The 14,923-nt window shown below is 37.2% G+C and overlaps 2 protein-coding genes across 4 annotated transcripts; one reads left to right on the top strand and one right to left on the bottom strand.

The window, feature by feature from the left end:
• Positions 1–208: 208 nt before the first annotated feature.
• Positions 209–8,292, bottom strand: sugp1 (SURP and G patch domain containing 1). 2 transcript variants are annotated; one of them, XM_081598321.1, is made up of 14 exons: positions 8,147–8,292; positions 6,863–7,031; positions 6,623–6,726; positions 6,146–6,394; positions 5,864–5,987; positions 5,658–5,758; positions 4,808–4,931; positions 4,370–4,698; positions 4,173–4,279; positions 3,236–3,413; positions 3,024–3,130; positions 1,581–1,726; positions 1,036–1,165; positions 209–611 (listed from the first exon to the last, which is right to left on the bottom strand). In XM_081598321.1, the coding sequence occupies exons 1-14, from the start codon at positions 8,163–8,165 to the stop codon at positions 585–587; spliced, it is 1,914 nt and encodes a 637-aa protein (XP_081454447.1). In that variant the 5' UTR covers positions 8,166–8,292; the 3' UTR covers positions 209–584. The 2 variants fall into 2 exon arrangements, with proteins under 2 accessions (XP_081454447.1, XP_008432079.1); XM_008433857.3 differs by lacking the exon at positions 8,147–8,292 and having other exon boundaries at positions 6,863–7,080.
• A 413-nt stretch (positions 8,293–8,705) lies between these two features.
• Positions 8,706–14,479, top strand: rnf126 (ring finger protein 126). Of its 2 annotated transcripts, none has more exons than XM_081598322.1 (9): positions 8,706–8,867; positions 10,150–10,208; positions 10,287–10,350; positions 10,430–10,668; positions 11,814–11,882; positions 11,968–12,037; positions 12,304–12,397; positions 12,597–12,712; positions 13,305–14,479. In XM_081598322.1, the coding sequence occupies exons 1-9, from the start codon at positions 8,793–8,795 to the stop codon at positions 13,458–13,460; spliced, it is 942 nt and encodes a 313-aa protein (XP_081454448.1). In that variant the 5' UTR covers positions 8,706–8,792; the 3' UTR covers positions 13,461–14,479. The 2 variants fall into 2 exon arrangements, with proteins under 2 accessions (XP_081454448.1, XP_081454449.1); XM_081598323.1 differs by having other exon boundaries at positions 8,707–8,867; positions 10,290–10,350.
• The last annotated feature ends 444 nt before the right edge of the window (positions 14,480–14,923 follow it).

Here is a 14,923-nt window from a genome sequence, read left to right as displayed (position 1 = left end):
CAACATAAAAATGAGTACGTCAAATTTGTTTCTAGATAAACAAGTACAGCAATTGGGAGTCAAAAAGTATTTTCCAGAACCTTATATTTCAGGTAAAGTTTTTTTGTATTTTTTTTTTATTGTGAATAATGAAAGTTATGATACATTGTAATGATTGGGGCACAGTGACAACCTCACTCGATGTGAGAACGTAAAACAGACGACCGAGAACTTATACAAAACTTTTATTTAGCTGAGGACGCACAGATCCATAAGAAAGCAAGACAACACAGGAGTGAAATACTGATGAAAACCAGATGGACTTCTTCATATATTTGATCATGTTACACAGATTCATCGCAATGTAACAGACAAATTAGCAAAAGTTTATAGAAAGCTGATAGTTTAGTGTAATACACGACATTTTCCCAACAATCTTTTTCAACGTTTGAGATGTTTTCTTTCTTTTCCTTTCAGACAAGAACGCAAAAATCTCTACTGTCAAACACTTTTGATTTTAAAAACCAACCGTATGAGCAGCTGATGCACAAACTATCCTTTTGTTACAATGAAACGACGAGCACAAACAGAAACAGTCCTCTATATCAGTAATATGGCCTCCGTGGATTATTCTGCAAATAAAAGACAGTAGATCACATTAGGATATCGCAGTAGAAATACAATGTACAAACAACAATTACAAAAACGACTATATGCATACAGAGCCCTGTAAAAGTACTGAACTTTTTCACATTTTCTAACATTAAACCAGAAACTTCAGTATAGCTTTTAGAATTTTTAATGACAGAATGAAATAAACTAATTTAGATGTCAGAAAGTTAAAGTTCTTATGATCTTAACTGACCAGAAGCATCTTCTTAAGTGCTAGTTTTTGTTGGCCCATTGCATTAAAATCCAATAAAATGCATAAACGTTTGTGTTTGTAACATGACAAGATGTGGAGAAGTTCAAAGTGTATGAATAGTCGCATAGAGAAATTAGTAGAGTTAGCTCTTTGCACAATTCAACTACGTCAAAGTGTGAAAAACTCATTACCAGGGGATTGGGCCTGAAGCGGTAGGCAAGCATCATCCTCTTTCTGAAGGCGTCATACTCATCATCGCCTTTCGATAGCTCAGCTGGACGATCGACTCCTAATCCCGCGCCGTTCATGGCGGTGGTTCCTCTGGAGCAGGACGAAGAGAAAAACACAAAATCACCTTTGTGGTTTATGACTGACCGGGAGCAAAATACTGTTTTGTCTAGAAAGTGAATGTAAAAACGTCTAAAAAGTGAATGTAAAAATTGTTATCAATGATAACAATAATTGAATTAGTAATGAATGGTATCTAGTTTAACCTGTGCCTAAACTGATGAGAATTGCTGCATTGGAGTTTTAAAACTGTGAAATAAATATTTTTAAATATATAAGTTTGATCTATGTTGGAATATCTTTCAAGTTTTCAAACAGATAAAAATGATTTTTATATTAATATTCCACTCCTGCAACATAAACACTACATTAAATGAACGTATGGACATAATGTACATAAAAGGAAATGTTCTTTGTTTTTGTTACTATAAGAGTGAGAAGGACTCACTTGTTAACAGGAGCTTTGATTCCTTGTCCTTCACTGCCAAGGCCTTCTCCCTCCTTCCAGCCCATTTTCATGAGCATTCGGAAACCAAGATTCTCCACCGTCAACTTAAACTCTTTATACTCTGAGTAGTCGGGGTCCCGGCCTTCCTGCAAGACAATATTACAGAGTTGTTTAAGTATCCGAGACGTATATCCGACACAGTTAAAATATGATCCAGATGTTTTTATCGTCTGCCCAGGAGATTATGCATGTCCACCTTGTCTCATGCATCTTGATTTATTTTTTTTTAATCGATAACTGGATTTCCTTCCACAGCCGTAGGCGTTTAAACCTCACATGGATGCAGACATTACACTGAACCCAGATGATTAGGAATGAGGAATGCTTCCAGTAAAGTTTGAAATTATTTTGTGGAAACCATGGACACAAAGAGGAAATTTCCTTTACCTTTTAGAAAACAAAAAACATCAGTTGCTTGGATTACCAAAAACTTTAAGATACATTTATATACCGGTAATTAATATTAGTTAATTTTGTTCATATCTATATTTATGCTGATGACGGAGATGTTGAATGACATAAAGATGTGCTGAAGGTCGGTCTTATTCAGGTTCCATTTGATACATTTAGTCATATTCTTCCCACTTCAAATTGTTACCAAATGTATATAAAAAAAAACCAAGTATATGTTTTCAAATAATATACTCCTTGCAGTTTCAAACCCAGGAAACAATTGTTCTTTGTTAGAAATTAATTGAGTTAATTCTACTTTCAAAGAAATTAAAAGCTCTTTCAAGCTGATATTATTCGTACAAATGTTTCTGTTGGTCCTGTAGAGATGTAGGGTGCAGTATATTATGGAGCATTAAAGTTTATTACAGGACAAGCCTCTTGACTAGAGCTGTACTCTGTACTCTCTGGATAACTTGCCTTCATTGTTCACACAAACTGTTTCACCAATACACAGAAAACCTGAGGAAGAAAAAAAAAACACTTTTCTTTCCATTTCCACTTGGAAAAATCTACTATTAAGCCTGAAGCTGGACAGCTTGAATACACAAAAAGATTTAAAGACCCTGGAGTAAAACTAACTGTATATTTAAAATTTTATTTGTAGGGTTTCTTCTTTTTACTTGACACTTTTGGATATAATTTTTTGTATCCATTGTGTTGACTATTCTATTTCAAAATATCATTTTGCAGTTTAGTTGGAAATGATAAAAGCTTAAACCTGTGAGATTTCCTCAAAAAGAGCAAGATGATAATGGTTGATAATGAACCGACACCACTGTGACCAGACAATTAACATGAATTAATTTCAAAGAGCCATCATTGTTATCTGGTAAACCCAAACAAATGATATACTAAGGGTTATGAATTTGATTACTCTTTATGGATCTTTCTCATAAGATCAAAAACAAATGAAAAGAAAGCAGAACAAACCTTGAGAGCCTTGAAGGTCTCCATGAATTTCTCCAGCTCCTCAGGGGGAAGGAAGTCTCCAATGAAATGTTTCCCTTTCCCCATTTCTGTCAGAGACTCCGCCCACTCTGGAATTGAAGAAAAGAATGAAGTTAGTTGTATAAAAATGGTAATGGAACCATCACAAGTGGTCGCTGCAGTTACAATGCACAGCAACGTTTTCTCCGGCGTACCGCGCGTTTTCTCCATCTCCATCTTTCTCAGCTGATGCTCCCAGGTGCCGTCATCCTGGTCCACTTCTTCGTCGCTGTCATACTCGTGTTGGTGATCTCGAATGGCTTTCTCCCACAACTTCTGCATGTCTGCCATTGCACGTTTGTGCTTCATGATCATTTCATACATCTCTTGCATCTGTGTGGTAAAGACGGAGATGAGGGTTTGGCAAAAACTAAAATGATAAGATCTAAACGGCTATGGCTGCAAAAGGCTTTTCTATTAGTAAAAAAAAACAAAACAAAAAACAACAACATAGGGTAAGATTTATGTAGAGCTGTATGAACAGATGCACCAAGACTTTCAGCTCAATCTTTTCCAATAAGAGAATGCAAAGAAATAAAGTCAAAGTTAGCAATATTCAGTGTCAGAAGGTTTTAAAATTAAGGAGACATAAAGTGATGAGTATTTAATTTCCACAACATGTCTGCTGCCCTCGAGAAACCAACAGAGTCTTTATTCAACTATTACATGATGGCTTTTGAAATGATGGCAGCCTTTTGGGAATCTCAGAAATAAAGATCAATATTCTATAAAGACTGTTGTTTGAGTAATCCTATCTGTAATGATCAGATAGGATTATTAATGTAAGACGCTAAAGTACAATAGAGCATTACAGCCATACTAAAAAACAATAAAAAACCAAATTACAAGAGGAACCTCTTACGAAAATAAAGTCATAATATTACCAGAATAAAATTGTAATATTGTGACTTAATTTTGGTAATAGATCTTTTTTCCTGTTACACTATGTTTTTATTTTCATACGACTTTATTCTCATAATTAAATCAGTTTAAACTCCACTATAATTTTACCCATGTTTCACAATAATTTTTTTTTTTTTTTTACAAAATTCTAAATACACAAACATCACAATGACATTTGCAACCATCTACCTCTTGTTGTTCCTTGATTTGTCTCTTCTGGTCCTCAGACAGCTCGGTCACTCCAACCAAACCAAGTGGCTTTCCCTTCTTATAACCGAGGCCGCTCAGCTCTTGAGCTGAAAGAGACCACACAGCAAATATTCACAAAATATACCAGACATAAACAGCATTAAAAATAATGCAACTGAATTAAACAGACGGCTTACCAGATAGGGAGGGTGTGTTAGGATCTGGGACGTTAATATCTTGGGGAATAACAATTGGTGCAACTGGCAACTGCACTTTGTCCTCTTCAGACCCCCACCTGCTCTTCCTCTTTCGTTTGACAGGAGGCGTTTCTGACTCCTGATGTTGAGGCACCGATGTTCTGGTCAGACTATGTGGGCAGCTTACAGGTAACGAAGACACAACGGGACGCTGGACGTCTGTCCTGGAGTCTGCTGGCGACGGCGGAGAGCGTCGAGATGCAGAATGGTGCTCTTGTAGTTTCTTTCTGTAGAGAAAGTAGGCTGGACTTTGCTGGTCGAATAAAAAGCTGGAGAATGGAGATGAGGAAACATTTTTGTTAGATCTGAAATAATAATAATAATAATAAAAAAAAGACAGAATGAATTTGAAAACGAGTAACAGAAACACAAAAGAACCTGAATGCGGGATTTTCTCTGTTGCGTTCAATGGCGATGGCTTCAACCTCGGGGCCACCCTCCGCCACAAACCGGGCCAGATTTTCAATGATTTCCTGGGTTTCCACGTCCACTGGGGGGGAGACTTTAAGCAGCCTATTAGTACTGGGACTCAATTCACACTCTACTACTGTACCGTACTCAACTGGCCCTCACACAGCACCAGTCTAGAGCCAATAGGGAATAAGAAGAGGAAAGGGGAGGAGGAGCAAGGACGGACAGGGCTGGTGAATGGGGAAATCTTTGGATGTGAGGCTTTTAGCACAATAAATAAACAAATTAACCCAAATGAGACTACCTTAATGTTTTGTAAAGTTAGCTTTAGAAGACAAATGGCAGTGCATATCAAATACTGACAAGAAATTATGTATTTCTAGATTCAAGTACAAGTAGAAAATATATTTAATTTGAAATAGCGGAGACCACCATGTGTCTTAAGTGACATTTTAACAAGAAAGTATTAATTTATTTCAAGGTTTTTCAAGCATTTTTACTAAGAGTACCAGTGAATGTGGCCAGCACAGTAAAGATTCAATTAAATTATTTGAATCTGCTGCAAGACCGTTGATACCTGCTAACAATGGAGAACGGACTTTGACATTTTACAGCCGACTCAGCTTTTAAGAAATGGCATCTCTTCTAAAGCTGCTTGAGAATTATTTAAATTATTTAATGTTCTATCTAATAATCTAATAATATGCTGCAGAAATGCAGCACAGTTTGTGTGCCCTAAAAGTTTAATTGTTTGAAAAAAAATGTATATAAAACAGATAAAAGTAAATAGAAGGTGAAGTACAAATTGAACTTTTACCATTTTCTGATTTATTCTCAAGTTTCTGCAAATTGTTCTTCAAAACTGCAACTTTGTGTTTGAAGTAGAGATACTCCAAGCTGCTTTTATCAAATAAGAACCTGCAAGGCAAGAAGAATAATGAATCCTTATGAGTATAAAAAAAATAAATAAATAAAAAAACGCAATCTGTGTTAAACGAATCTGACCGAGATATTAAAACCTACGAGAACATAGGATCATCTTTGTAGTCCTCCATTGCCTTCTTCTCCAGCTCAGGTCCTCCTTCTGCCACGAAAGAGGCCATCTTGTTGATAATGAGTCTGGTGTCTGAATCCACTGGGGGAGAGACTTTAAGCAGGCTATGAGTATGTTTACTCAAAAGGCACATATGACAATATGCCAGACACAAGGCAACTGTTCCACTGGAGCACGCAAAGCAACCACTGAACTGTCCAAGGCAAGGAGCGGTCCACAGTCAGATTTATAAGATACAGGCCTTGAATTACCTTTCATCTCTAAGAACTTGGAGTAATCGGTCTCCTCTTCCTCATCGTCATCATCAGGAGAGGAAAACACGCTAGGCCTTTGGCTGAGAACTGGGTTCTTCTTGGGCTGGGCGTAGCTCTTGAACTGACTGAGCATTTTGCTAACTTTGACCCCGGACCGCTGGCCAATCGAAATGCTTTTCTTCTGCAAAGTGTTTCCCAATGGAGATGGACCTGAACTTAAAGGAGCCTTGGAGTCGCTGGTGGAATCTAGAAAGCGTAAGATGAAACCTTTTATGTATTCTGGTATCTATTAAATATCTAATAATTCTCAATTTTTTTTTTAATGACTCTCGTGAATAAGTTAAAACAACCACGTCATACTTCGAAGCATTTCTCATGATTGGTTGAAATCTAATGTAACAACATTAGATCGCCAAACAGAAGTGAAAGAATGCGTAATTTCAATAAGAAAACAATGCAAATAAAGAAACTTACCCGAAGTATTGTCTGTTTTTTCTTTTTGCATCTTCATGAACTGCTGTAAGAAGCTTCCATCATTTGCAAATTTATTTGAAGAAGGTCCCTGAGGAATGGGTAAACTACAGGAATAAGAAAACAAATCTCTTAGTTCACTCAAAGACCACGAGAATAAAAAACAATTTCCCCAGAAAACACACTGACTGATATATTTTAAAATATTTAATGTCAATCCCAGCTTTGCAGATGTTTGACTACCTTGGAGGCAGGGACTTGCTTGCTGTCTGAGCATTCAGTTTTGCTTGCTCTGCCATTCTTTCTTCAATCTCCTTTTTCTTCTGAGCGATCAGTTTCTCTTGGCGGAGAATATTCATGTTCATCTTGTTTTTTTGCTGCTGACCTGGTTTGGACATCCACCCTCCTCGTCCTAAGACACATTTGAAAGCGCAACATCCAGCCATAAAAAGTTGAAGGCATTTTCTGATCAGGACTAATTACTATGAAGTTTACAAATGACCTAATACATTTATTGGTCATTGATAATACAATTCGGGCGACTCAAAGGAACCCGAAGGAGGACATTTCTACGTAGGAATATTTTCAACAAGATAAAAAATGTTGGTTTCCCTTTATTACTCATTAATACAGAGCACTGCAATGTTATTTATACTGACTGAGTTTGGGCTAATTTGCAATGACGAATCTGCAAAAATGTCAGTCTCTACATGTGCTAAGTTGGAAGACTTGCAGTTATTACCGGAGCGAAATGCCGCTATTTAAAGCATTAGCATGCTGGCTGGTGTGTGAAAATAAAATGCACACTGCATTTTTCATACATTTATGTATAAAAATGTGAAAATGATACAATTTTTTCCTGCCATTTAACAAGTAGACACTACTCTATGTCGATCTGGCACTCAAAATCCCTACATGTAAAAAGGGGGTTTAAAATGGCTACGTGGTCCTGTGAATAAGAACAATAAAGGGAGTGTAATATTTAGTCTTTTTTAAGGACTCAAAACCCAGTCATATCCATATATCGAATATCAGTATCTCTTGGGGAACATAAGGGTAAGAGAATTTAATGTTAATATTAACACGTAGGTGTAGGTAGAGTTGTTAAATGCGGATGCTATATATATATATATATATATATATATATATATATATATATATATATATATATATATATATGTTTACATACTTGCGAGTATGGTATAGCTTTGTAGTTAATTTACTCTGGAGTGACAGTGCATACTACAGTAATAGACGAGTGCTGAAGCCAAGGATCTTAAGATAATTCTTTGCCGATAGAAATTGCAACTGATATGCATTTCATTTATTAAGAAATCTTCATTGACTTAACTGGTGTAACGTAATGGCTAGATAGTTCACCTGTCAGCTAGTTAACACTGGCTGATTAAACGATATGCTCAAATACGACATAAGCTAGGTAATTGCAAAACTAGCCGACCGATTCGTTTCGTCAGAAAGTGCAACTGGCATATTTATTTTTATATTACAGATACACTGAATAATTACCTCCATCGCCAGACTCCATGGTCGTAGCTAGAGGATAAATATACAAAGAAAACGGACAAAATACAGAGAACGAGGCCTCCAGCTGCCACAGTAGCAGCTAACGGAATGACGCTAACCTCAATTAAAAGGCCACTTCCGGTCTGTGTTTTTCACATTAAAAGCACAGCTTTTACAAATTTTCTTCTTGTCAAATTGAAAATAATTTATAAATATTAATAAAATGAAACATACAATAGACCATATATGTACAGATGCATTTAAAGGGATTTGAAGAAAAATGACAATTGTATGAAACGTACAGCACAAGTGCAATTGTCTAGCTGGAAAATTTGAAAGGAATATTTGCATGGAGCTTTCTTTCTTTCTTTCTTTCTTTCTTTCTTTCTTTCTTTCTTTCTTTCTTTCTTTCTTTCTTTCTTTCTTTCTTTCTTTCTTTCTTTCTTTCTTTCTTTCTTTCTTTCTTTCTTTCTTTCTTTCTTTCTTTGGTAGACACAAAGCCGGAAGTTTTTTTATTGGTAATATTTACACACTTTACATTACACTCTCTGGTGCTGCTGTTTCCTTTTCCTGTCGCTAAAGCAAAAGTCAGGCTTTAGTGTCCCTTGCTGCTATCCGTCCGTACAGTAGCACTCACCCAGTACTAGAAATGGCCGAAGCCCCTCCACGGCCCAGCCGGTTTTTTTGTCACCGGTGTTCAGCAGAGATCTCGCCCCGTCTACCGGTAAGAATCACTGACACATATTTAGCCTTTGTGACGGGTGGGGAATCATGTTTGAACTGGTCTGGTTACAGATGTAGCTCTTACAGAGCCTCGTTGAGTATGTGCTGCGGTTAAAGCCCCGTCGGTTCAGCTAACCCTCCAGGGCAGCAGTAGTGTCAGTGTCGGTAACAAACTTTAGGGATAAACTCCGGTTACAACCGAGTGTTTTGGAGGTGCATTTTCAGCGGTACTGTCAAATGAAGATTTAGCTAGAAAGAAAAACCGTTACTGCCCGACGGATTTAATAATGGTGGAACACCATCAGGCTAACTGAGGTCAACTTGTTTATATAAAATAAGTTCTCTCATATATATATATATATATATATATATATATATATATATATATATATATATAATATGTATATGTACAGTGTATTATTATTCAGTCATTATTGTTGTTGTTCCAGCAGCTTGCCCCAGCTGTTTGTTGTCAGGCTATTCATTGGAAGCTTCTTGAATGTTACAGTAACATTTACTTTCTAATCAGCCTGCCATTCGGCTCTTTGTTAGGAAATCAAACCGTTTAGATTTGTCTGCAGTGCCTTACAAAAGTATTCACATCCCTAAAAGTGTTTCCTTTTTTCATGTTTCTTCTTCTTATTATTATTTTGTCACATCACAACTAAATACTTAAGTGTATTTTATTGGAATTTTAAGTGATGGGCCAACACAAAGTAATGGACAATTGTCAAGTGGAAAGAAACAGATTTTCTTTCTTTGTAAAATAATATTCCTAGCATCGGGCAGCTTGTGGAGCGCTGGTTAAAATAATAATAAAAAAAAGAGCATGGCCCATCACCCTGAGCACAACATGTTTATAGTAAAACAGTGCTGGCAGCATCATGTTGTGGGGATTCTTGTATTCAGTAGAGTATGCCTGAATACTCTACTGAATATGCCTGGATCTGCCTGGTTCAGATCCAGGCATATTCAAGTGTTCGAATGATCTAGTCAAATCCAGGCCAACATCTAATTGAGAATCTCTGCAAGACCAAAAAATGATGTACGTTGATGCTCTCCATCCCGTCTCTCCAGGCTTTATTTTATTTTGCACAGAACATGTGCCAGGCAGGTAGAAACGTACCACGAAAGACATTTAGATTTTTATTTGTAGGTGTTTATTAACGGGCAAAAATCACCATCATGTCAGCTTTTCAATATGATCTCGACTGTCTAGAAACATTACTAGCTTGTGCAAGAATGCTTGGCAATAGATTCAGTTTTCTGATTCTTATTTGTAGGACTACACATGCCCACGCTGTGAGTCTGGTTTCATTGAGGAACTACCTGAAGAAGCAAGGCAAGGATTTGTATTTATCTTAGGAACCATGTCAGTTCGATCTCTAAATGTCTGAGTCTTAGTTTCTGTGTTTTCTAGCAGTTCTGAAAATGGGTGTGCGTCCACGTCCTCTGCCAGCGATCAGAATCGCTCCAGCTTTGAGGTCAGTACGACAGTCAACCCAGTACCAGGAGAACACGTCGTTGCACACTGACCTGACTCTTTTAATTGTGTGATAACAGAACATGGATCAACATCATTTATTCACATTTCCATCGGGGTACGGCCCATTCGCCCTTGGGATTTTCGACGAAAACTTTGACATTCGATCGAGATTATCCACAGAGGACAACCGGGAGGCGGAGAACAGGCGAGAAAGGGAAATGGCTTCACGGCAGCGATACAGTGCGCGGCAGCCGCGGGGGCGACACGTGCCACGCCGGCAGGGTTCGCGGCACGAAGGAGTGCCCACTTTGGAGGGGTGAGACATTTTAAATTTAAATTTTAAAATTTTCAACACGAGTATTCATCTTTAATGTTCATCTTTTTGCTTTCATTCTAGTAGTAAACCAGATCACAACTCCCAAGCGACTTTTATTCAAAAGCACACCTGGGTTGCATCCAAAATCTGATTTTTAGTAAACTTGACATAACGTAGCAAACCTTTCCAGAGGAAGAATAATGCAACTCTTGTTCTTGTTTCTGAGAGCAGACTCTTTTTATGTCTTGGATCTACAGCATTTTGCAGATCCCTTTCCCCCTAGAAATGACAGCGTAACTTGTTTCACTAAAATATTGCACCTGTAGTTTATTGTTGAGCGGACAAAGAAAATGACAAAATTTGGGGGTTGGAGTGTGGGTTTAACTTAGAACAACAACATTCTTTCGACTTGATGATTTCGGTTAATCTGGCCTGCTATGGTTATTTCAGAAAATAAAAAAGTCCCATTTGTGTTTGAAAACAGCGGTCTAGATTAAAACTGTCTGTTCTTGTACAAACATTTTTTTTATTGCACACAGTAAATTGTAGTAGTAACGTTTTTTCTTGTCACTACTACAAACTTCAGTGTATTTAATTGGGACTATATATGATAGACCTACACACAGTCAGGGAAATAAGAGACAGGTTACATTGTTTTATACAAATAAAGGCAGTAGGTTACATTGTTTTATACAAATAAAGGCAGTGAGTTGCATTCATTTTTAAGTAGTAGTATTTGGGTAATAGGGGCTAAATATAGATGTTTGCCATACTTTCCTGATTTTGATTTGTGAAATATTTTGAATAGCCTTCCACTTCACAATTTTGCACTACTTTCCGCTGGTCTATCACTTAAAATACATTGAAATGTATGGTCGTAATTTAACAGTCTCCGCAAAACTTCAGAGGTATGAATATTTAGCAAAACACTGCATAGAATAAGCAGATACTTTCTGCTAGTTTTTAGATAGACCATAGCTTTAAGAAACACACAGACTGGTGTACATTTTTTTCATTCTTTGTATGCTGTGAATTGCCAGTAAATGGTTCAAAAGGAAGTAACTCTGGACACTCACACTGCCATTAGATGTTATCAAGAGTGTGATGATAAATAAATGAATGCTATCCGTCTTCTCTTTGAGCAGAATCATCCAGCAGCTCGTTAATGGAATCATAGCACCTGCAGCCATGCCAAACACCGGGATGGGACCATGGTAGGGTTCAAGAAGTCATTTGTGTGATTGATAATAAGCACGCGTTATTGTACAGTTTTTACAGGACTGTATTGTTGTTTTGCAGGGGTATGCTACATTCCAATCCAATGGACTATGCCTGGGGGGCTAATGGACTGGATGCTATCATTACACAGGTCTAATATTATCTACTCATTCTTCTGACTGCAGATAAAAATAGTTTAGATTTCAAATATTCAGTGGACAATTTTACAGTGCAGATTATTTAGCTAACTACTAAAAGCACCCACAAGGAAGCAGTTTATTTGTTTATAGCATCTGTTAAAAATTCCATCCGTGCATTTGTCACGTACTAAAGCAAAACATGTTTTCATGCTAATTTTTCCTCCGAAACGATCTGTAACTGTGAAAATGTTTCTGTTTTTTTTTTTTTGCTTTGCAGTTATTAAACCAGTTTGAAAACACCGGTCCTCCGCCAGCTGACAAAGAAAGAATAAAAAGTTTACCCACCATTTCCATTACACAAGAACACGTTGGTAAGTTCTTTTTATGCCATGGTGTTGCTGTTTGAACTCAAGAGAAGCTTTAATTTAGTGACGTGCAGCAAAGCTCAACACACTGTTACCCTGAATGCACAGAATCGGTCTGACTGCTGTTTTTCTTTGCAGCTTTTCTCTGTGACTCTGCGTTGCAAACATACACAGACAGATGGTATGTGGCTTTGTGTTTGTCCAGGTGCTGGGTTAGAGTGTCCTGTCTGCAAAGAAGACTACAGTGTTGACGAGAGTGTTAGGCAACTACCGTGCAATCATTTGTTTCACAATGATTGTATAGTTCCATGGCTGGAGCAGGTATGGATATTTAATAGCGCTGCCTTTAACTTAATTTCAAATCTTACTGTGGTTGATTATTACTAGTTACAACAATCAGAGTATCTGTGTCCATTTAGGCTGAAGTTATTTATTAAAGAGCCCATGCAGTAACACGTTAATACATGGCTTGTATGTATTTAGAAAATATTTGTGATGCGTCTGGTTTTGATCGAATTCCAAACGAAACTCAAAACCTCCCGCTGTGGATGAATTGGAGCAATTCTGCAATGAAAAATCGTCCACAGTGGAAAGTTAAAGAATCGTTCCATGTTATCACAAAGGCTTGATTCTAGTTGATGCCGCATAGGCTGGCAAAAAGATTTTCTTTTTTAGATTAAGTAGGTAAATACTTTTTTCACATTAGGGCAAATTGGTTCAGATCTTTTTTAGCTCTTTTAATAAATAAGTCATGAGTTAAGCATTTACTCTGGTAATCTTGGTTTCTTATTTATTTGATGGCTTGAAACATTAAATCAAAAAGACCAAAAACAGAAGGAGGCAAAAGCCTTTTCACAGCACTGTAAATGGATACGTTATGTTGATTAACACTTTCGGTCCTTTTCTCTTTCAGCATGACACGTGTCCCGTGTGCAGGAAGAGTCTTAGCGGTCAGAACACGGCCACAGACCCACCGGTGTTATCAGGAATCAACTTCTCTCCACCTTCCTCCTCGTCCTCTTCCTCTCCAAGCTCACCTAGCAACGAAAATGCAGGGAGCAACTCATAGGCTTCCCCCAGCCCCCACCCGTCTCCCTCCCAATGTCCTCCTTCACATCTAACGGCACTGCACCCCACTGAGACCCTCCAGCTCCTCTCTGCAGCTGAGACCACAACAGTTTTATGTCTCAATTCTCGGGGACAAGAACTTTGACTTTCAGTCTTCATTCCACCCCTCTGTGCCGAACAGACGCTGGGTCCAACCCCTGCTGCTATTGTTACTAAGTGTATGAGGAGTGAAAGAGGAATGTGAAATAAATTAGTGGTGGGATTGTGACCTGATCAGAAGCAGTATAGAACCAGAGTGGACTGGGTTTTTTTTTGTTTTGTTTTGTTTTGTTTTGTGGTTTTTTTGGGGTGGGAAATGTCCTCGTCATATGGCGGGTACACATTTTAAAACTAAAGAAAGAAAAAACTATCAACAAAATGCTCTTTTTAAAACAAAATATTGCCAGTGGTAGTGGACTGACTCTTTAGATTGGAAATCCTCTGGAAAAAAAAAACAAAAAACATGTCAAACACTTGCATCTAATTGATCAAGCAACCCAAGCCTCTTTGGGGAAAATGAGGTCATGTGTCTGATTTTAATTTATTTGCTTCTTTATTTTGCACAGGATTCTGTCTGAGGGTGAGAATGTGAATCTGGATAAATTTACTGTACAGAAAAGACGGAAAAAAAAAAAGTCCCATAAAATTAATTATGCAGGATGTTTTTTCCCCCCCATTTTCTTTTATTACGGTCCATTTGAGAAGAGCTCACTCATGTGTTTGCTATATCTTGACGGTAGGGATGGTTGCAGCTTAGCAGTGGACACAACTTTTATTTTTGTAGTGGGGAAAAAAAACTTTACAAACTTGTGCATTCACTGAAACACAACGTACGCAATGTTAGTTATTAAGAAGAAGAAAAAGCAAATGGCATGGGATTATTTTACCTCTATGGAACTGGCCAAATGAATTTCACAAAATAAGTGTTATTTTATTTGCTGAATTTTTGTACAGTCACAATAAAGTCCTAAAAACAACCAATTCCAGACTCCCCATTTTTGATGCACGATTAAATAATGTTACTGACATCAGAGAAGATTAAATTGTACTAATTTTGATGTTCAAACAGTGTTGCCTCATTTAGAGAGATGTTTTAAAAAACTTCAAATTCATTTATATATATATATATATATATATATATATATATATATATATATATATATATACTCAGTCTTTTTTTCTCCATTTGGCTTACTCATCCAGAATTACATTAACACGGCATTCCTAAGGTGTTCATTTCTTGTCCTGTATGTTTGTATTTTCATAACCACAAACATCAATATATTTAGTAGGAATCGCATATAATAGACTAACATAAAGCCATGCATTAATGCAGACCTCTACAGGAGATATTTCCTGCCTACAGACACCACTATCTAATGTAATTCTTTCAATAGTTTTGAATTAATGACTTCGAACAACATT

The sequence above is a fragment of the Poecilia reticulata genome, chromosome 17 (assembly GCF_904066995.2).
Source record: "Poecilia reticulata chromosome 17, P_reticulata-male-v2, whole genome shotgun sequence".
Classification (NCBI taxonomy): domain Eukaryota; kingdom Metazoa; phylum Chordata; class Actinopteri; order Cyprinodontiformes; family Poeciliidae; genus Poecilia; species Poecilia reticulata.
Note: the sequence above shows the minus strand (reverse complement) of the source record. Positions and strands in the feature narration are given on the sequence as shown.

Coding starts and splice junctions, on each gene's coding strand:
- rnf126 (XM_081598322.1), top strand. CDS start 8,793: ATGGCCGAAGCCCCTCCACGGCCCAGCCGGTTTTTTTGTCACCGGTGT. Junction 12,038..12,303: donor TGGATGCTATCATTACACAG/GTCTAATATTAT, acceptor TTTGCTTTGCAG/TTATTAAACCAGTTTGAAAA. Junction 12,713..13,304: donor TAGTTCCATGGCTGGAGCAG/GTATGGATATTT, acceptor TTTCTCTTTCAG/CATGACACGTGTCCCGTGTG.
- sugp1 (XM_008433857.3), bottom strand. CDS start 7,065: ATGGCTGGATGTTGCGCTTTCAAATGTGTCTTAGGACGAGGAGGGTGG. Junction 4,932..5,657: donor TGAGAATAAATCAGAAAATG/GTAAAAGTTCAA, acceptor GGCTGCTTAAAG/TCTCCCCCCCAGTGGACGTG. Junction 3,131..3,235: donor GGAGATGGAGAAAACGCGCG/GTACGCCGGAGA, acceptor CTTCAATTCCAG/AGTGGGCGGAGTCTCTGACA.